At 45.0% G+C, this 22,643-nt stretch overlaps 1 protein-coding gene across 4 annotated transcripts; it reads left to right on the top strand.

Moving 5' to 3' along the window:
- The first annotated feature begins 15,592 nt into the window (after window positions 1–15,592).
- Window positions 15,593–22,393, top strand: DMRT2 (doublesex and mab-3 related transcription factor 2). Of its 4 annotated transcripts, XM_019730171.2 has the most exons (6): window positions 15,593–15,742; window positions 15,866–16,033; window positions 16,768–17,336; window positions 18,902–19,004; window positions 20,600–20,680; window positions 21,056–22,393. In XM_019730171.2, the coding sequence occupies exons 3-5, from the start codon at window positions 16,812–16,814 to the stop codon at window positions 20,653–20,655; spliced, it is 684 nt and encodes a 227-aa protein (XP_019585730.1). In that variant the 5' UTR covers window positions 15,593–15,742; window positions 15,866–16,033; window positions 16,768–16,811; the 3' UTR covers window positions 20,656–20,680; window positions 21,056–22,393. The 4 variants fall into 4 exon arrangements, with proteins under 4 accessions (XP_019585730.1, XP_074186611.1, XP_019585724.1 ...); XM_074330510.1 differs by lacking the exon at window positions 20,600–20,680 and having other exon boundaries at window positions 15,601–15,742; XM_019730165.2 differs by lacking the exons at window positions 15,593–15,742; window positions 20,600–20,680 and having other exon boundaries at window positions 15,899–15,936; window positions 15,979–16,033.
- The last annotated feature ends 250 nt before the right edge of the window (window positions 22,394–22,643 follow it).

The raw sequence follows: 22,643 nt of genomic DNA, 5'->3' as shown, positions 1-22,643 counted from the left end.
GAAAAAAGACAAAACACACAAATAAACCATGTCACACTGTCAGGTTCATGAGCTAATGTGATATATAGATGATGTATTACAGAATTGTACACTTGAAACCTATGTAACTTTACTAACCATTGTCACCCCAATAAATTTTAATTAAAAAAAAAGAAAAACTCATCATAGAGACAGTAGCCATCAGTTTAATAAATAAACCATCAGATTAAGAATAGCAGTGTCAAGCACATTGACAATTTGATAATTAGCTAATTGTTGAGGTCTTTGATCCAGCTGTGGGATTACACTAAAATATAGCTTCATTAACCGTCATGTGGTTGATAAACCACCCAATAATTGAATTTATACTTCTCTTAAATATTAGCATTATAGGGGCTTTCTATTGGGTTCTCAGTCTGGATACTCCTATAGTTAAGTAGAGAATAAGCAGAATTTTTATCTGCTAAATATAGAGTTTGATGTTTCTTGCAATTTCAGTTCTTTTTTTTTAGATCAGGTAAGGTGCCTTTTTCCAAACATGATGTTCTCCCACTTAACTCTGGTATAAAGCATGTTGTTTCACCTGCACACCCGTGGTAGACATCACTAATCGATCACTCTGCTCTTTCCTGCCTGGCCTCAGAATCCTTTTCATGGTGCAGTGTTACTGGCAGTCATAACTGCCAATCTGAGTTGGTACTGGAACTGAAACCCGTGTGCCATCTTGCCTCTGACCACTGCCGCTTATTGATTCAAGGATCCAGTTGGCTGGTGGGTCCCTCTCTTTGCAGTGACAATATCCCGGACTCATTTTTTGCTTCTGAGCGTCCCCATCAATAGCTCCTCTTTTTACATATCCTGATACACTGAGTCTAGACGTTTATCTGACTGGCAGAATTTTTGATGATTCTAAAATGAAAAAAAAAAAAAAATAATTTATTGGATAGCAAAAAGAATTTGTTACCTAGTGGGTCTTTCAGTTACTAAGTCAGAGCCAGAAAAATTCCCTGGATATCATGGCTCTTACAGACTATTTGAGTCAATGGTTCTTAATCTACAATTGGCATCAAAGTGCCTGGTTTCCACTTCACATTTGCGGATTCAGCATCTGCGGGATGCTGGCCTGGGCATAAATTATAAAAACTAGGGGCAAGGGGGAGCCAAAATCTCACAGATGGTTTCCATCTGTTACGGAAGTTGAGAACCTTTGCTCCCGGGGTAGGTACAGTGTTTTCCCCTTTGAGTGCTGTGGAGGCTAGTGGAGAGGCTGCAGTAACAGGGTGCTGGGGCCTGGATGCTGAGGGGCTGTACATATGTATAGGGCTCTTGCTCTCAGGCCTTCATACAACTTAGTGCCATGAGAGAGTTGCTAACAACACATTCATGGCAGCTGTTTATCACCTATCTATGTAGTGCCACTTGCCAACAATGTATATCCAGATTCTCAAATGTTCGGGACAGTGAAAGGGTACACTCATACAGGTGACATTGACTTTTATTCACAAGTCATCTGTACTCAAGTGTATATACTCTAACGTATATTTGAGATTTTTGCCATTTCCATGTACAGTATTAAGAGAATGGACTCCAGAGTTAGAGCTACCTAGGTTTAATTCTAGGCCCGTCACTAATTAATCAGATGTATGACCTTGGGCAAGTTCCTTAACTCTGTAAGTCTAAAAAATGGACACAATGCTGACTCAGAACACTGTTTTGAGAAATGAATTCGGTAATCTATTCATGAATCTGGCCCACATGGGTGTTCTATAAATGTAGTAGTGTTTTTATTTTACACAAATAGCTTGAGTGCTGGTCTGATCTTAGACACTGGTATCCATGCTGAATGATACAAACTGCTTTAATGCTTTATAATTTTGTTCACTTAGGTTCCCCATTTCCCTCAGAGTGAAGGCCCAGGTTCTCTAGGCTCTGTTTGACGTGTCCCTCCTCACCCCTCAAACACTCTTTCACCATGCTGTCTCCCTTACTTATTCTGATATAGTGGCATCTGCCACTTCTTGTTCCTTAAACATGCCAAGCACGTTCCTACCTCAGGGCCTTTGCACTTGTCGTTTTCTCTGGCTGGAATATTCTTCCATCAGATAGCAACACCTCATGCAGGTCTCTGCCCAAATGTCCCTTATTTGTGAGGTCACTGTATATAAAATAGCACCCTATCCAGCCACTCTTTTTCCTTCTTAGGTATTTTTTTTATGGCACTCATCACCATCTGACATATTATGTCTTTTCTTATTTATTTGTTATTGTCTGTCTTCCTTACATGAGGCCAGGAGATTTTGTTTTGTTCAATGCTGTGTTCTCAGAGCTTAAAACTGGGTTCAACACATAAAAGCACTAAATAAATGTCTGTTAACTTAATGAAGGAAAGACCTTTATCTGTCACTCACAAATGAACAACTTAGTCATTTAATCAACAGATATCCATTGACCACATATTTTCTTTCAGGTATCATTCTAGGTGCTATTAGGAAACATGAAGACTTTTAAGATATGGTGGCTACTCTTAAGGACCTCATAGCCTAGATTTTGAAAAGTGACTTAGACCAAAGTGATAAAAACTAAATAAAACAATATAGAGATAACTAAAAATGCAAGATAGTAGATTATAAAGACCATAGACATTGAGATAAATCAGAGGTCAATGGAGAAGGGTATTTCTTGGATGGGGTGGGACAGAGAAGGTTTTTCATAAAACTTGAGACGGAACAAATCCTTAAGCGATGGTAGATTGTGATCAGATTGTGATCAACAGGGAACTGAGGGGCTGGCAGCAGAGAAAGATACAGAGGAGGTGTCAGTAAAGACCTGCAGGTATGTAGAAGGCATTGGGTAGCTCAGTGTAGGTGGATTCTGAGTGGGAATTGAGGTTGCAGATAGCTTTGCAGGCTGGACAAGAGTTAGGGCTGGGGACACTGGACTGGGCAATTGTGTTGGGGAGTGGTAGTGTTGGAGAGTGGACCACAGTGATGTTGTGTGATGATTTATCTGCTGATACATGTAGGAGCACTGAGTTTGGAGAGGCCTGCCAACAGAGCAGGCTATGGAGACAGACCAGGCTGAGGGCATGGGAGACTGGCTCACATACCAGAGATGAAGGCTGGTCTTGAAAATAAACTCTTGATTACACTGAGTCTGGTTAGAGACCTTGGCCTAGGACTATCAAGGCCTAATGTCGCTTTTTATCTTTTTTATATTAACATTTAGTTTTTTTTGTCATTTCATGGCCCATGAGCCCCTTTTAAACTAGGTAAGAAGGGTGAAACCTAGTTTTTAAAAACCTTTCTCAACCCCTGTTTTAAAATTGGGTTGCAGAGGGGCAGGAGACTTGAGTCCAGGGCTTTTATCAACATTTAAAATATAAACATTATAAATATTAATTTTGATGTTTCATCATGTTTTATAAACATTAATTACATCAGAATGCATGTTTAGCAAGATTAGCTCTCTTTACCTGCCCATTCCCAGTCCCAAGTGCCCAGGGATGGAGATTTGGGCTCCCTCCTGTAAACTTTTTTGACGGTTGGAAACCAGTGCTCGCGAATGTGTTTTGCTCAGACACAGCTCCACTGGCCAGGCGAAACAATGGAGTGAAATGTTTTGCTGGTCTCTGAGGCCCTATCAGGTCAATGGACTATTGCTTATGCCTGTAAGAATTGTCTGTTCTGTCTGTCTAGAGACACGGCCTGCTTCTCTACTCCCCGAACCCAAGTGATAGAGGCAGAGTGGTTTCAGTCTCTGATTACTTAGCTTGTTGTCTCAACTGTCCTCTGGGGGTGCTTTTGGTAACAGCCTATGCGATGGATGTGTATTTCACTTCTCAAACACATTAGAATGATCTAGTTACGACTTTGGAATCTGGGTGTCCAATCACCCATCACACAATGTGGACTTAAAATTCTTCTTATAATTTCATAGACAGTTGAATTAAAAAAAAACAAAACCGCACTGCATACAACAAAGGAAGGAAGCATCTTCAGTGTTTTTCACTCTTAAGGAGATCGGGTAATAAGAGCATAAGTAAGAGTGAAAAAATGCATTCATAAAAACGCATCTTAAAACCCATTAAGATCTGCTTTCGCAGCGGCAATACATGGCAGAGTATTATGGGTAGCTTTTCCCTCTCTTCTGGTTTTGCTGTGAGCAGCTGCCCAACATTTCAACATGACTTTACTGAAGTTTAGCAGGGCTGACTTGGATTGAGATTAATTACCTCTTGGTTGGATGGGACTCAAATGAAGGTAGGACTGGGACCTGGGTCCCTGAGGATGCTTATCAAATAACACAGTAGCATAAAGCAAGTGGCTCACGTGAAAAATCCCTTGCCTGTCACTCTTGAATAACTCTAGTGTGCATGATAAATTGCACTCCCAACTTCCTTTGTTAGAATATTGTAATTATTGAATAATTTAAAAGTAGCCTATTTTGGCTGTTTTCATTTAAAATTTTACAAACAATGAATAAGAAACAGACATGAAATGCTTAGCACCACTAAGATAAGTCTTATCCTCCAAACCAGGCATGACAGACTTTGTATTTTTCATATCAATTTAATTCGTTTTATAGTTTTTAGAGAAACTAATTTTACAGCTGAAGTAAAAGGTAATTATACTTCTAGAAAGCTTTTAAAAATTCTATTTCTTATTTGTATCAAGTATGAGAAATTTGGTTAGTAAAACTTTAATGCTTTATAAACATACAGGGAAAAAAAATGTGAGAGTAATTTCATTATGATGTAAATTTACCAAAATTTCTAGATAAAATTCCACACTTAAGAATTAATATCTTCCCCCAAAATATCACTTATACACAATGTGGATTTTTAAGTGACTATTCGAAAATTTCCTGATGCTTTATTTTGTTTTTCTGTGTATGGCATAGAAAAATCAGTTTCTTTTGTTTCCCTTTGTTTTTTTAAGTGGAGGAGTTGTTAAAAACAACAACAGCAACAAAAAAAACCTTTCCTGTAGTAGTGATAACAAAATTACAGTTATTTGTCTGAGCCTACCAAATATGTATATCTCTACAGCAATGAATGCTTATAGTTATGGAATTTTAGGAAAACGGAAAAATTCTGTTTTGTTATAGAATCTGTAATATAACTTGATTTTAAAACCACTTTCACTAAGCATTTGGTAACTTCCAAAAGACTCGACAGGCTTCCTCATCACAGGCTAAGTGCATGGATTCTTCTCTTTCAATTTTTAATTATTGACATGCTCAAGTCTAGGTTTAAAAAACAAGTATATATACTACCCACATGAACTATTACTAAGAATTAGTTTTCTTGAACTTTCTGTAAAAATATTGTTTTGGTTGAGCTGAGTTTATGCATGAAAAATTTCACCTCAGAAGGATATTTTGGAAAAGAGTGAAAACAGGGCTTTGAGTGAATGTGTGTGTGTGTGTGTGTGTGTGTGTGTGTGTGTGTGTGTAACTGTAAGTGGAGGGTGAAAAGGTTGTAATTGACAGGTTCCTTCTGTGATGGAAAAATCACCATTACAGTTATATTCAACTACACTCAATTAAGCAGTTACTCTACTTGTGTCTTGAATTGAAAAACATTTGAAATTCAGGAACTGTGATCCCAGAGCCAGAAAGGAAAATTAAAACGTGTTAAGCGAGGAAATTCATTGGTTTTTAAAATGTTTTATCTTCAGTCAGGAACAGACATCTTAGAAAGACTTTTTAAAAAAAGTGTTATAAAACACCAACAATCCATAGGGACAAATAATAATAATAGTAATAGTAATAATAAAAACATTTCAGTGAAACTCTGCATCTGGTTGACATTTAAATAAAGCTGCCAGAGTACAAACAAATTTCAGGACAACAACTCTAGTGACATATTTTTAAAAGAGAGTGCAGGAAAAAAATGTTTGGCTGGGCAGATATTGACACCACATGTAAGGGAACCATCAATATTTATTACATTATAGATTTGCCAAATGACGCGTGGCATCTGGGAATACTGTAGAGAATGCTATAACTGGAATTTGATTATGTGCTTTCATATATTGGACCGTGTACTGAGGCCAGATCTAGTTCTTTTGGAAGAGATAAGTGAAATCTACCGACTTTGTAATTCTTAACTAGATGAAAGTTAAGTGTACAGATGTCTGTATGAATTGTACAAATTGGGATGAAGAAAAACTGCGGAAAAGAAAACAACAGCAACAACAAAAACTTTGCTCTTTGAGATCTTGGGAAGTTGTTAATGTCAGGCAAAGATGTCTTCGGCTCGGCTCAAAAGGCATTTTTGAGTAAAATTCTCTGAGTAGAGTGGAGTCCAATGGGTTTATAGTTCCAAACCCAGGGCTGAGGTAAGCTCTCTGCTAAAGGAACTAATTCCAGGCCCTGCAGTGCAACAATCCCAACCTTTTAAGGGAGTTATTAACTACTGTGTATTTTGGAGGAAGTCCCTCAAGTTGCTTAGAAAAGCAGGCTACAGGAAATTTAGTTTCTAGATTCTAGAACCTAGAGAACTTCTGCCACCTGTGCCTCTGTCCCCAGCCTACTGGCATCAAGCCAGGTGCTCAAATGATGGGTATTTTATTGGAGTGATTTATTACAAGGTTGTGAATTCGAGAAAGTATCAGATCTGAGGCTCAAGAAATTTCATCCAATTGGTATAATTAAATCTTACCATCTCAGTCAGTGGAGCTGCAGCTTTAATTGACAGAAACGCAGTGGACTTCTGAAGCATTCCTTTGAGAAGGGAGGGCAAAAAGAATGGCCCATGACAACTGTTAAATCTGGCTAATGGACATACAGATATTATATATCCATGTGGACATATGGATAGCATGGATATTATACTAGTGAGTTAGAATGATGGATATTATACTATTTGGCCTATTTTTGTATATTGTTAAAAGTTTCCATTAATAAAAGTGTAAGTAAAAGAAAAGGAAAGAAAGCAGTACAGCTAGAAAGCAGTCTTAGCTGAGATAATAGAGTTGAAGATGAACCTATTCCTTCCTGCACAATAACACAAAGTTTCTTTGGAAGAGAAATGAGTTTGAGTCAACCTGTTTATTTAGCAAAGTTTTCTTTCTTTCTTTCTTTCTTTCTTTCTTTCTTTCTTTCTTTCTTTCTTTCTTTCTTTCTTTCTTTCTTTCTTTTCTTTCTTTTCTTTCTTCTTTCTTTTACCTTTCTGTATACCTCTTGCTTTTCAAAGTGAGAATAATATTTCCTTTCCAACTTTCACAGGGATAAAGAAATCTATGTAATCATTTCCATAGTTTTTGTTCCTTGGTGGCCACAAGGGAGGTAAGGCATGGGGTTTTTTATTTGGCTGGTGAAGGAATATACTGACAGCTTCATTTGAGAGACAGGCATTGCTTGCGCCGTCATTAATAAAATAGCACCTGTATTTCCCTCTGTGGCCTTTCACAGACATCATCTTTTTTGATCTTATCAACATGCTACGCAGGGCATGAAAGTGAACAAGATAAGACAAGGGGAACCTCATTAATAATTTATCGTCAAAATGCTTTATGATTTTCAAAGAATTCCTTTTTTTTTTTTTCATTGAACTTAGGAAACTATTGTTACAGGCAAGGGAAATATTTAGTATCCCTTTTTATAAATGAGAGGTTAAGTGACTTGTCCAAAACTTGTCAAGCAACCCAGAAATGACTTCAGTTCTCCTGTGCTTTCAGAGCCCAGTCTGGTCTACACAGCTTCCTGTAATCTTTACATGGCGTGCATTTGTCTTGGGTCATTTCCTACCACCAAATTTTAGACTTCCCATAAAATGAAATTCTGAAAATCTGTTCCTCACTGAAAACGTCCTCTGCTCCTCAGGGCACTTTCTGCATGGAGAGATTTGCCAAGTTGAAGAATGGGTGGGGAAATGGGCTGAGTACAAGAATACGGTGTGGAATAGGGGCAGCTCTGAGACAAGAGCCTGCCCACGTTGTGTTCAGGGAGATCAAGTTGGCTTCTTCTGGAAGAAAGACCTGGAGGCTTGGGAGGGCCTCGGACTGGTTTCCTGCAGCGCAGGTTGGGGAGCCCGCAGTTCGGTTCCTTCCTGTTCATTACTGCTGCTCTAGTTAACTCCTGGTGGGAAGTGTGCTGGAATGGCGTGGCTTCAAATTCAGATCTGGGTTCTGTCCACTACGGTCTTCCCTTCCTGGGCCAATGACCCTCCAAACTTCCAAATCAATCACTGTTCGCTACCAATCCCTCACGCCTCCTGGAGATGGGGGCAGGCGGTGGCAAGGATTAAATGCTGCGGGGTGCGCGGGTGCTGCTTGGTTCTGGAGACTGCACGACCCTGGGCGGGAGGGCTGCTGGGTCTCAGGCTCTACGGCTCTACTGAGCACAGGTTGGGGAGCCCGCCCCACAGCGCCCCCGCGTGGCCTCTTGCTGCAGGGAGGACGCACCAGCCACTGGTTTCAGGGAAACTGGGTCCTCCAGCAGCAGCCCCACCAGGGTTGGCAATGCAATTGGCTGGGGACCACTAGACGCTGGGGGAGGATCAAAGCATTCTTGAGGGGCCGAAGCGCCCAGGGTTGCAGTTTTGTTAGCCTGGCCTCACCTCGTCAATAAATTTTCTGCCAAAGAAGGGGCAAGAATGGAGGGCTAAGCGGGGCTTGGTGGCCAGGAGGAGGGGACGGGAGTTTCATGCACCTGCGCTCCAGCGGAGGTAAATCAGTGTGAAGCAAGTGACATCTCCCCTTGTCTGCCACCTCCGACTTGCTCATCTCCATCCTTTAGAACACCCACCTGCTCTCAGGGGTCAACGTTTTCAAAGAGAATATATTTCCTCTGGGCTCTTCAAGTTTATGCAGCACTGTTATAAGCGGCGCCCCCTCAAGCTGGGCTTTCTTTCTCCCTGTCTCCTCTCTCCTCCCCACACATCTCCTTGGAGTAACCTTCACAGGAGCCTTTTCCATTGTCTCACCCCATATAGACATATTTTTTTTAAATAGGGGGAAGAACATTAGAGGTGATTTGGTTTGACTTCAAGTCTTTCATTTTGCAGAGTAGCCAATGAGAGCCTAAAGGAATGATGGTGAGCAAAGTGGCCTAAGATCAAGGGTTACTTTAGCTGGCAACACCGGGAATACAACAGGAGAATCCCCAGAGTCTTACTACTTTTTTTTCATCACTTATTTCATAGACGGAAAGAATCCCAGAACTCAGTCTTAGGAAGGTCAAGTGCTTTTAGAGGTGTCTGTTTTTCTGCCAGTTGGCTGCTAGACATGGGCTCACACTTCAGTTACTTGGATATATGGACAATTGCTTGCTATCCATATGAAAGCAAAGACTGAGCCAAGTACAGTTTGATCCTGTCTTATCTACTCCTTCCCAACCCCCACCCATCAGGATTGGAGCATCTGTGCTGTGCAAGTCGCTCTGTTGGAGTCTCCCCGAGGCTAGGGTAAAGCTTGAGCATATAGGGATGCTTCTGCTAGAATTTGGGAGGAATCCCTCCTGTCAGCAAGGACGCTTTTCAGAGAGACAGCAAGGAAATATTTTGGCTCTTCCCAGAGCTCAAACTCAGATCTCAGAGGGAACATATCACACAGGACAGGGGTAGGGAGGCCTGTTTAAAAAGCCTGGTAATTTTTTTTTTTGCTTAAAATCCAGCCAGAATGGACCTAATCAGAAGCCACAGGATCATGGGACCTTTGTGACTTGTGGGAACCCTCTTTGTCACCGGAGTGAATCCTCACTGGGCCTGGGCTCTAGGTAACTGTATCTTTTGTGCAATTTCCATTGATAGATGGAAATTTGATAAATTTTTTGATAGCATTTGATAGATTTTTTTGTTTTTGTTTTCATATTACTGATTAGGATTTTGACTAGACTGGATCAATCACAGAAGTATAGAGAAGCAGATGTCACCCTTTCTTCATGCCATTGATCTTGTTACTTAAGCCATGAGTCCATCAAATAAGAGTTAAAATTTGTTATAGTTTTTAATGTGTGTGACAGAACTTAGAGATCACTGAATTTTAGTCCTCACTTTATCATCAGGGAATCTGAGGCCCTGGAAGGTGAAAAGATTTGCCCAATGGCTTCTATACATGGGTGAAATGAGTAATTTTTACCATAGTGCCTGCCCCATCAACACTTGGTCTCCCCCTCCTTCTCTTGATTCCTCTCTACTTGGTACTTGGACTGTTGGAAAATATGAAGAGTGATTTGAGTGTGAATAAAATGTTAAACCCTGATATGGGATGGGAGTATGGGTGGACAGTTCTCAGGGTAAAGGTTTACTGTTTCAGTTAGTGTGGTTCCCTAGGGACTGCAGGGAGGCCTAGAGCAGGAGCTCTATGTGTGTGTGTGTGTGTGCCTGGCCTGATGTGGCAACAAGCCACATGCCCATCGATGGCTGCCTTCCATAGCAAGGACACCACCCCTGGTGTGGAACCCAGGCCCCACTACAACCCTGAGTCCCTCTCTCCCCTGACAACCATTTGGAATGGGTACTAAGAAGTCAAGGAGGCCTGCAGTTGCCTCATCTCCTCGCTGCTACATGACCCCCAAGTGAATTGAGCTATGTTTCCCGGCATGGAGGATGGAAGCTGCCTTGGGGTTGGGGTGGGTGGGCCGGCAGATCCTTCCATATGTGCGGCATGATTGCTTCACACAGCCCGGGCATCTGATCCTGCTGCAAAGGGCACTTTATTATTATTTTTAATTCTGTGAAGGCAGCGATCTGGAGGGGGAGTTACTGTGGGCCCTTTGGTCCTGCGCAGGCACTATTTAACTGTGCCTCTTCCTAGCAAGTCCCATGAACTTCTCTAAGCCTCAATTTCCCTCTCCATTTGTGAACTGAGGGGCATGCACTAAGCGCATCCCTTTTGGTGTTAAAAGCCTGTTATTTAAACCCTGCTTCCCACGGAGGAGGGATGAGAGCCCAGATCGCATTGTCTTTTTCTTCTGCTTTTTTTGGACACACAGAGCAGGGAAACAGAGAATTCTAATAGCTTCTCAGAGAACAGTTATCTCTAGCAAGCCCCCGCCCCCCAAACCCCCATTGCTTGTGACAGGTCGTATATTTGATTACGCAAAGCAAATTGGGAAATCGTATCTCTGCAATTCCATCTGGGATTATTTATTTCGCCGTGTCCAGAATCGGTCAAAATTGTGAGGCGATACAATGTTAAGAGCAGCTTTCTGTGAGCGGAGGTGGATTCGAGGTCATCTCTGGAGAAACCAGAGACATAATCGGACAGAGTAAAGCCCTTTTACAGAATTGCCTAGATGTTCCCAAAAGTCATTCAACACCCCAGGCGACTCCGGCTGGTGGTGGAGGGCAGTGTTCCAACCGGCTCTGCCTCATCTCGAAGCCTAGGAAACTGGTAATCGCGCCTCGCATTTCTCCCAGCCTCGGGCTCTCTGCAGGCTAATTCTCGGAGTGAAAATGTACAGTAACAGCTCCCAAGTATACTGAATGTTCATGTACAGGCAGTCACCCTTCCAGGGTTCTAGGGCGTCATCTCTTTTAAGGTGACTCCACTTTGCAGTTGAGGGAAGTAAGGCTCAGAGAGAGGTTAAGGGTCCTCCTCTCTACACCTCAACCAACGAGTAGCAGATCGGCATTTTAAGCTCAGTCTGTCAGTTCTGAAACCCAGGCGCTCAGCCTCCAATTCGGATTGCCTGCGTAGAGCCAGGGTCTGGAGAACCGCCCAGGGCAGCTCAACTCGGCGGTCAAGGGCTCAGTGAACCTGGCGAGAGGTGGTGGGGCCAAATTGTAGAGGCCACCCAGGAGTGGGACCGCAGACCGAAGTGGTGGTATGGAAGGGAGGCAGCGCCTGCAGGGGTGATGAGGTGGGGGGACGGGCCAGCTGGGATTCACAGTAAGGAATTGGATGGGCCAGCAGGGGCCAAGGCCTGAGACCTTGAGATTTGAAACACAGGACCGCCTTTCTTTCTTTTCCTTCTTCCCTCCCTCCCTCCTTCCCTCCCTCCCTCCCTCCCTCCCTCCCCTCCCTCCCTCCCTCCCTCCCTCCCTCCCTCTCTCCCTCCCTCCCTCCCTCCCTCTGTCTTTTGAGGAGTATTTGTAAGAAACAAAGTCACCCTTATCAAGAAGGAGAAGGAAAAAAAAACTCCCTTCCCTTTCCTACTTTATTGTTCAGGTTCCCTAGCTTGACTCGCTAAAGGCAGGCTTTGCAAAGGGCTGGGTCTGAGCTGCAAGGAGGGGAAGAGGTATCGGTGAGAATGATTTTGGGGAAAGGGAGAGGGAAGTAGAGGGAGAGGAGGAGCGTCAGCGCTGGGCCCGCTCTGCCCCTCCAGGCCGAACCCTCATAGTCAATAGCTGCCTGGCTGCTTGGTCATTTACAAGAGGGACTCCGAATTGCACTTTGTAATTTGGTGTCAGTTTACAAGCCAAAAGCACTTCTGTTTCCTCACGGAGCAGATCCTCAGCCACATCCTGACCCCTTTCAATAGAGGAACTTGGAGAAAAGAGCTGGATTCCCTGCGCTCTCGCTTATGTCTAGCTTGTGAGACACCCGGAAGCTGGACCCTCCCGGAACTGCGCACGCTGCCACCTGTGGGATAAACAAATGTTTATTGAGCTTCTACTGTGTGATGACTCTCTAACCTTATTACTGAGTCTTCACAACGACCGGACCGGCCGAGAAGGCCTCTCATACTGTTTTGCACCTGTGGCAACTAAGCCGCAGAAAAGCTCATTGACCAAGGTCACCTCAGTGGAACAACCAGCCTTGAGCTCAGGCTCTCTGACTCCTTTTGCTTCTGCGTATTTCATTTAGTAACCAGTTTGTGCAACTTTGGCTTCCTTTTTAATTTTCCAGAAAAATGCAGGTAATCTCTCATTTAGTATCGGCGTTCCTCAGACTTCCTTAAGCTCATCCCATGATAAAACCTCCCGCTCTCCACTCCCCTTCCACACCACCTCACCTCTCAACAATTGGGGTCGCGATTCTCTGGGGGCATTCAGGTCCAGGAACAGAGTGTAATTCATCTGGATCACGATTATAGCGACATGTCCCCAAGTACAGCTGATGGGGTCCTGGGAGGGTGGGGAGAGGGGGCACGTGGAGACGGGCAGGGAAGTCTGGAGGAAGTAGTGGGGCTGTTGTGCAGATTTTTGCTAGGGGTGGGGGGAGCATGCCGGGAGGGAACGGTCCTGGGCCCACCCATCCAGAAATCCGCTGGCGGGCCGAGCCTTTCTGTGAAGCACGCTGAAGCGGCTTTCTCTAGGTCTGGCTGTGTTGGGGGAGGAGGGAGCAGCCCAGCTCTGACCCACGTTCTGAGGGCCTTGCTCTCTCGGTGTGCTCCCAGGAGCCGGCTCCGAGGTTCTCGGGTGCACCCCCCCCCCCAATCTCCCTTCTTGGCATCAGCCTGTGTGGTTTACTATACACAAATTCCAATTGTTTCCTTCTTACATAGCAGCTTTTGCAACTCAAACCAGTTCAAGAACTGCCTGTCTTGTTTATTTTCTGTTTAGTAAACAGCCGCTCATGCCCCCTTCCCCTCCTGTTCCCTTCCGGTACCCCTTCTCCCCAATCTAGTTACCGCAAATTAACAAACCTACTTTCTTGATTTTGTTTCTTAATGTTCATAATAACTGGAGAAGAGCTAAAGATTTCAGGTCCTCCCCCACCCGCCAAGCAATAAATAAAGTAAAAGCCCAGCCTGCCAGCACGCATACACAGCAGGCGTGGGGGTACCGGTGAAAGTGGTGTAGGTTGCATGCACGTTGTGGAGCCTGTTTGCAAATGCAGAAATGTAGCTAGTGGAGGGAGACAGAAAACACCAGAAACAGTTGATAAAAACGTACTGTATCCTATTGCAGGAGGTCTGCTCATAACGCTAGGCACTAAAATTAGAAGAGGTAGAGAGGAACAAAATAAAAACCGGGAACCCATTGTGAGCTTTTACTGGCTGGGAGCTAAGGGCTCCTGGAAGCTTTTGAGACTTCAGAGCAGAGGCCGATATGACCAAGGTGCTCACCAGTCCGTTGTCTTATCTCAGACCACTTTGTGACCGGTGGGGGTACCCGTGGGAGTGGTGTAGGTTACGGCGTGGTGGTGTAGGCGCTCTTTGAACCTGTTTCGTCATTGGAAAACGGGGAAAATAGTTCGGCTGCAGTCAACGCAAACTCTCTAACGTAGGTGAACAAATGCACTTTAATGAGTATAAGCGCTACGCAAAAGGTAAAACTCACTGGTGGTATTACGTGGTGCCAAGCGAGAGGCACGAACGGCATGATTCTGTCCCATGTCTGAGCGCGCACAGCTCCTAAGTCACCCTCGGTGACACTCAGAGCGACTGAGCTGCCCACAGAAATAAGTAGGACTGTTTCTCTATTTTCTTCACTGGTCATCGCAAGCGGCTCTGGAGAGAAGGACCCGCACTAAGGAAAACCTCAGTGCTTGGTCACCAGGGAAGAACTTTACTTCAGCAAAAGTCCGAGAATATCTGTGTGTCTAGTGGATCGGGTTAGTTTCATAGCAATTCCTAAGCAGCCTTGTTCCAACCTCTCCGAGCTTGGTTAACTCATAACTTTCTGACGGGTAACGTAGATTCAGTTCAGCAATTTCCTTTCTTTAACAAATATTTATTGCGGGCCTACTATGTGCTCAGTGCGGTGGCACTCAATTTCCTAATCTGTCTCTTAAACCGATCCTGAGAGGTATTAATTATTTAATAGCATAACTAGAAAAGCATCTAAGTGATTTTAAATTTAGTTGAAGAAATAGAATGCAGCATTGTATTAGGGGACTATTTCCTTTCAACCTGTAAATGTTAACTGTTACTAAACATTTATGTGAGGATTTTTGAGGGAGTCAATAAAAAGTATTTTTTTCTTTAGAAATACATTCATTCACCTTAAAAAGTAATATTTTTATAAAAGAGCTTCGTTTATAAACATGCTTAGAATGAATATATTGTACCTAAATCTCTTAATGGCATGTATGTCCGTTCTCCCCAAATCAACCAAAATAGTAATTGCCATAGAAGAAAAATGTGACACAGATGATTTGGCGATTTGCCTGCCTCACGGCCATGATGAAGGTTAATGAGAAACTACTTTGCATTTCGAAGATGAGAGGCGCTAGGTACAAAAATATTTACAAGTTATTTGTCCGTTGACTCGGGCGCTGTGGTGCAAGATAACTATTGATTTAGTCTTGCAGGAGAAAGTAGGATGCCGCCACCGTTCACCCGATTAGAGAGGCCTCATTTTTGCACCCAACTCTGGGTTAATGATTGAGTCACAGAAATACTGGTGATGCTGATAACGTAGAGACCAACAGTAGCCTTTCTATCTCTGCCTTGTCGTCTGTTACCTTTTCTTGTGGACAACGCGATTCCTAAGAGTGTGTGTCTGCTTGTTTCCTAGTCCATGAGATAAATGGAGACTTCACCTTGGTAGGCGCCGTCATGCTTTGGGTTTAATGTCTGGACAGGCTACCCCGCTGCACCGAAGGCGGCGCGGGAGTATTCTGCCCGAGCGCAGAGAGGAGGAGCGTGGTGGCTGCCTAGAGGGGGAGAGCGCCGGGTCGGCGCGCCTCGGCCAATCAGCGTGCACACCGCCTGACAACTGGCCAATCAGCGGGCGCAAAGCTCGGGGGCCCGAGCGGATATTACTGAGAAAGGGAGCGGTGGCTGGAGACTGCTGTGAGGGGCGCTGCGCCGCACGCAGCTGCGTGCGCCCGCCCTCCCCAAGAGCCTGCTGTCTGAGCTAGGCCAGGGTGGCCCAACCTTTCCCTCCCAGTTTGGGGCAGAGGAAGCCGAAAGTAGCTTCAGCGAGGTGAAGCGCCCGGGGCTGGCAGAGGACTGATCAGAACTTTGCAGAGATCGGGATGTGTGGGGCGAGGCCGTAAGGACTTGACTCACCTTCTCCATCCCCTTTTCTCCCCCACTTCCCATCCAGTGGGCTCCGTGCCTCCAGCTGTCAGCCCCCGATTTCCTGTTTGCAAGCACAGCCAGGAGTCCAAGAGCCAGGTCCCAAGGCTGGATATCTTTTGCCAGCATTCCAAGAGCCAGATCCCAAGGCTGGATATCTTTTGCCTCGGCTGCTAGCCCGGGCCTCAGAGTCTTGGTGAGTGCTGTGATGTTGCTGGGGTGTCAGGGAGGGCAAAGGGTGCGAATCACCTTTCCTTATCTTTTCAATTTTCTTGGAAGTTTTTCGTTAAGGTGCAAACTATGCCCGATGTACATAGAGCCCGGAGGCTCTCAGTCCGGCTCAGCCCTGCGCGGCCCAAGCACTGTTGATGCTGGAAGAGCATCTGCAGAGCTGTGTGCCCAGTATCCTTGTGGGGCTGTAATGACAGCAGAACACTTCCATTATTAATTATTTGTCGGGGTGGTGTCTGTGGGTGAGAGACCTTTGGGAGGCATAGGGTGGGACCGCTCTGTGTTCGATGGGCCGCTTTTGATCAAAAGAAAAATAATTCTTCCATCGACATTTTTATATTCATCTTGGTCATACTAGTTGGGTATGGGGAAGCCTGACAAGTGGCCTAGGTTGGCCTAGTAGGACACAATCATTACCGGGGACTGTCCCCAAAGTGGGTGTACAGCCAGAGGGGGCTGCGGTTAAAGGTCAGGTGCTCACAGAGCATTTAGAATTAATAGATAAAAACTTTGTTGGGATGGCGATTCCCGGGGGATTCTTTAGACACAAGACAGGTACCTGGGGCCTGGATGCGAGGGACAGGTAGCGAGCAGGGCTCCTTAAGGGGCCAGAGGCAGGCAGACCAGGTCTGGTCCCAGGGCCTGGTGACAGTGCCTCATGTAGGCCGGTGGGTTTGGGGATCTTTTCGTGTCTCCCAGAGTGCAGGCGACTGAGCTTGGTCCCGAGGGAGGTGCCATACACCATGGCTGACCGGCAGGCGGGCCCGGCGGCCGGGGACTGGGAGATCGACGTGGAGAGCCTGGAGATGGAGGAGGACGGCCGTGGGGCGCCGCCGAGAACGCCGCCAGGGCCCACCCAGCTGCCCGCAGACGGGGATGGCGAGGACGATGAGGATGAGGACGAGGAAGACGACGACGGGGAGTTCGAGGGCGAAGGCGAGGAGGCGGGCGCCTCCCCAGGGGTGTCCGGCAGGCCAGAGAATCAGGGGAGCCTGCCGCTGAGGCCGCCTCCGTCGTCGCAGGCCTCGCAGGCCCTCGCGGGGCATGCAGAGCGCGGCATGAACGCGGGAGGCTGCGCGGAGCCACGGAAGCTGAGCCGCACGCCGAAGTGCGCGCGGTGCCGCAACCACGGCGTGGTGTCCTGCCTCAAGGGCCACAAGCGCTTCTGCCGCTGGCGCGACTGCCAGTGCGCCAACTGCCTGCTGGTGGTGGAGCGGCAGCGCGTCATGGCCGCCCAGGTGGCGCTCCGGAGGCAGCAGGCCACCGAGGTGTGTACCCGCTGGGCCCGGGGGCACGCCTGGCGGTGGCGTCAGGGGCCTTTGTGGGGGGTCGGTGAGTTGGAGGGAACGGGGCTGCTCCCCACCCACGCAGGCCCAGGACTTCGGGGCGCCTGACACTTCCCTGGAAGTGTGGCGAGAACACCTCTTCCCACGCTGGCCTGCAGGGTCGGGAGGGAGGATGCCTGGAGCGTCGCTGGGGAACTTTGTAGAAAAGATTTTGTGTTAAACAGTCGAAAAGGGCGCGGAAATGGTTAGGCCAGCTCGAGACACTATAGGAAGGGCGTTTAAAAAATAGTTTTAACATTTATTTTGGTGGTGTTGGCAAGAGGAGGATTAGAATGGTTGATGCGGTGCATGGCGCCCATAGTGATGCTGCACGCCGTACTCGCGCTGATCGCAAAAAAGAAGAACGCAGCACGCAAGGCCCAGGGTGCTCCTGCTGTCACGGGTCATTTGAGATAGGCCGAACGTGCTAACGCTTTTACACGAGACCAAAAGTAGCATGAGAAGTTAGGTGCCTGCAGCCCGAGGTCATGCAGCCAGAAGCTTCTGAACCCGATTGCTACCTGCGAGCTGGTGGAGGGCTTTCTGCGGTCTCCCACCATAGGGTTCCCGCTGTGAGGAGAGCCTGGGTTCTCTTTCAGAGGAACGTATTTCTTGAATCTTGGACTTGATGTTCCTGTGTTCCTGTGCCTGGAGAGCTCAGAGCAACTCAGGGCAGGGAGAGGATTTTTGATTTTACTTTTTACCGAGGAGGGGTTGGGGAGTGGATCAACGTATACACCAAAGGCAGTGACTCTAATAGAAAGCCTCCCAAGGGCCCTGGAGAGTGCACTGCAAGCCCCAGGTGGCCCTGGCCCAGACTCGGCCTCCTCCAGCATCCAGCGTGTTTCACTGCGGACCCTGCGTTCCCACGGCCGGTGGACAGCGGGTGCAAGGGCGGGTGTCCCCTTGTCCTACGTCTCTGGCGGCCTCCGTGGGTTTTGTTCGCCTTCTTGCGTCCCAGTCACCCAGTGAGCAATCTGGAGTTTTCGGCCAGACCAGGGGACTGTCAGAGATAGGGACCATCCTATCTCTCCCTCAACACCCTGCACCCGTCCCACCAGTTCTACTGTGAGGGGAAACCAGCCCCACGTCACTGTCCAATGGCAAGCCCTGGGCATGTTCAGCCCTACCACTGGGCACCACACGGCCCGCGTAGTAGCTATCGTTTAGGGCCGGGCTCCCATCATCTCCTCGGCTGTAGATTTCACCTTCCTCAGAGATGTCCCACCATTTTTAGCTACAGGGAGAGTCTGCGTGACTCTAACAAAGCAGCCACAGAGAAAGCCGGAGCCCTGCTTGCCAGTAGACGGCTTCGGACTGAGCTAACTTGCTGCCCAGGAATTAAGGAGTGCTAATAATATTAATTTATTTGGAATCATTTAAACATGGGATAGGAAAAGAAATACATTTAGACAGGGGAGAGTTGCTGACACCGTTCCTTCTCGCTTTCCCACGTTTTCTTTCAGAGCATTATTGATGATGGTTTGTGTGTGTGTGTGTGTTTACAGGACAAGAAGGGGCTTTCCGGGAAACAGAATAACTTCGATCGCAAAGCTGTGTATCAGAGGCAAGTCAGGGCACCCAGTTTGCTGGCCAAAAGCATTTTAGAAGGTAAAGCAATGCAAAATTATTCCTTTAGCCTTTTAAACCAAATTCTGAGTGAAATTGTCATCATTCTGGCACATGTCATTTTTATTAACCGGTGAAGGAGCAATCTGAGGGGAAGGTACTTTTTATTAGAAAGTTTTCCCTAAGAAGGAAATCAGGACAAGGAAAAATGAGTCTCACATACCTCCTGAGGTTTTTGTTACTGATAATTTTGTTGTCTAATAGATATTAGATTAACATGGAGATGGAGTGCATATGGAATTTGTCCTAGTGTGAGGGATGTGCAAAGATACAGTGCCAAGTGATCCCGGAACAGATGTCCTGGAAGGAAATAAATTAAAAAAAAATTCTTTGGTTGTAGTTGGAACAAAATAGAGTAAGTCAGGTGAGGAGTTTAATAGCTACCCACACCAACAAAGACCTCTAGTCTGGACAATTCAACCTCTAGTCCCATTCTCTTTCATTTTACCATTTTCCTTCTTGGACTCTGTATAATTGTGGTTATTCCACACATCACTTTATCATTTTGACAGTCGAGACTGTAGACTCAAATAAGAGACGTGGAGGTTGAATTTGAACAGATTAAGTGTATAACTCTTTCCATGTTCTCACTTTCTGTAAAGCCTGGGGATACATCGATTTATCTTAAAATAGTTCTGATTTTTCAAAGTTATCTCTGTTCAGATATGGAATGTATTTATTGACCTGATAAATAATATGCTGATTGCCTTTCACCATTTCAGGACAAGAAAGGCTTGCACTAATTTGCACTAATTACTACTTCATAAGAGTCAGGTTGCAAAGAGGATTACAAAATAGATATTGGAGTTCTGTTTTTTCTTATGTGGCTTCTGAATTGGGTTGTTCTGGACAGGTTTTAAAGTTTGTTCGTGTCTTACCCTGTGCTGTATCCTTCTGGCCTTAGAATGGTTTCTCATTTTTAAGAAGTCAATTTGATTACAAACTAGGTAAACAAATTTATAACCATAGGGACCACACTGATAAATTGAAATTAGGCCAAAGCAATTTGAGAAGTGGGAGGATTACATGGAATAGTAAATGCAAGTAAATAACTTCCTGGCAAAAACTTACTATGGCAAAGGAAACATTAATTTTCAAATTTTATTTTATTTGCAAATGAGTCTGATGGGTTTGTTACACAAATGTTACAGTGGATCCTTCATACAAATTTGATAGTGGTGAGTGTTGGGGATGATGAAAGTATTTTATGCCACCAGGAATTCTATTCATGCTGTTATTCTGATCTGTGTTTTTGACTTCATAAAGTGTGGAATGACTTAAGCTATGTTCGAATGATTGCTTATTCAACCATTTGGGTATTTGGCTAACATGATTAGTGCTTGGGAAAAATGTTTTAGAGCAGTTATTTTCAATATAGCCGGGATCTCCACGCTCTGCTCCCACTTTTGTTTGTTTGTTTGCACTGGCAGTCAGGGGTAGGGGCCTAGTTTGGTGTTCACTACAGAATCTGTTTGACTAGTCAACAGTTCTTTTCAATTTTCTATGTTTCGCTGTTTCCTTAAGTCTTTTCTGTTTTTCTCCTCACTAATCTGCTTTAACTTTCTCTTTTTTCCTAGTTCTCCTTGGATTATTCTCCAACTGTAACAATGTGTACATAATGAGCCATCTTTAGAAAATAAAAGTGACATCAGCTCTAGGTATAGCTATCTTTTTTTATAATGGAAAAAGATAACATGGATAGTAATAAATCGTTGATTGAAGTGAGATCAACAGCCTTGTGTAGGAGCCTGGGAAGAATGTTAAAATTTCAGCCAGGGAAGTATTTTTGTGAAAGTAAACAAACAAGCCTATAACTACAAAAACAAAAATAACAAAACATTATTATATCCTTTCCTCCAAAGGGAACAATGTAAAATTGAACTAATACTTTTGCTTTCTGTATAAATATATTAGTGATATAAAACTGTAAACACTTGTTCTGCCAATTTGTAGTATTTCGGTTGCCTCTGGATGTCCAGATTTTTCTTCCCTAGATGTTAATCTCTTTCGTGTGCAATGCTTGCTTATTTTAGGCTACCGCCCCATTCCAGCAGAGACTTATGTGGGAGGGAGCTTACCTCTACCTCCCCCCGTAAGTGACCGGATGAGAAAAAGGCGGGCCTTTGCTGATAAAGAGTTGGAGAACATTATGCTGGAGAGAGAATATAAAGAGAGGGAGATGTTGGAAGCTTCCCAAGCTGCTGCCTTGTTCCTGCCCAACCGCATGGTGCATGGACCTGAATACAATTCCTACAAAGGTGCCTACAACCCCACCCCAGTGGAACCGCCAAGCAAAGACTTCTGTAATTTTTTGCCCACTTGCCTTGATCTAACCATGCAGTATTCAGGGTCTGGGAATATGGAACTAATTTCTTCCAATGTCAGTGTGGCCACGACTTACAGACAGTATCCCTTGTCCTCAAGATTTTTAGTTTGGCCCAAGTGTGGCCCAATTAGTGACACTCTCCTCTACCAGCAATGCCTGCTAAATGCCACCACCTCAGTTCAAGCCCTGAAACCTGGGGCCAGCTGGGACTTGAAGGGAATACAAGTCCAGGATGGTCTCGGTACAGAACATGATATGTTGCCACCCAAATTGGAAGGCTCTCTGGTGCTGCCTCACACTTCTGAGGTCCAGACCTCAAGAACTGACCTTCAGGGTCACCAGGCTGTTCCTGAGAGGTCTGCATTCTCCCCACCCCGACGGAATTTCTCTCCAATTGTTGACACGGACTCCCTGGCAGCTCAAGGGCACGTCTTAACCAAGATCAGCAAAGAAAGCACCAGGCACCCTCTACCACTTAAACATAATCCATTCCACTCACTATTCCAGCAAACTCTTAATGACAAATCAGGTCCTGAGTTGAAAACACCATTTGTCAAAGAGGCCTTTGAAGAGGCCCCTAAGAAACACAGAGAGTGTTTAGTCAAGGAGAACCAGAAATACACTTTTACAATAGATAGATGCGCAAAAGACCTTTTTGTAGCCAAACAAGTTGGAACAAAACTCTCGGTGAATGAACCGCTGTCATTTTCTGTTGAGTCTATTCTCAAGAGGCCTTCATCTGCCATCACTCATGTCTCTCAGTGAAAGGCTGCTTAAATGGAAAGCTGGATTTTCTGCAGTCTCAGAGGGTTCTTACCAGTCGCTAATTTTCTTTTTCAGAAAAAAAGTTTAAGATGTTTGTATAAAGAAATTTGTAATGTAAATGATGGCGATTTTAAAATTCTATATATTCATATGCATGTACTTTTTCTCACCACGTAAATATATTTAAAGATGGAATTGCTCATGTGCAAGTTGTAAAGTTCTATGCTTTACACATTATTTCTAAAAGCAATAAAATTGACATTGTCTTCTAAAAGACTCAGTATTTGCTGAAGTAAATAGTTGTGTCTGTCTAGGTGGAAAAGCTAGTGTCCATGAAATGTGATCTTTATTTTTCTACGATTCTGTGTATTTTCAAGTGCTCTTAAGGGTTGCTGGGGGCCAAACTAATGCTTTAGTTTTTGCATTTTGGAGGGCATGTAAATGTAGCTATTCAAGACTGAGACAAAAATAACTTTATGGAGAACATAGGGAAGATTTGCATGTTTATAGAATCATAATTTCATGTGATT

This window comes from Rhinolophus sinicus, linkage group LG04, assembly GCF_036562045.2.
Source record: "Rhinolophus sinicus isolate RSC01 linkage group LG04, ASM3656204v1, whole genome shotgun sequence".
NCBI classification, from domain to species: Eukaryota; Metazoa; Chordata; class Mammalia; order Chiroptera; family Rhinolophidae; genus Rhinolophus; species Rhinolophus sinicus.
The sequence above is the reverse complement of the archived record's forward strand: the minus strand, read 5'-3'. Positions and strand labels throughout refer to the sequence as shown.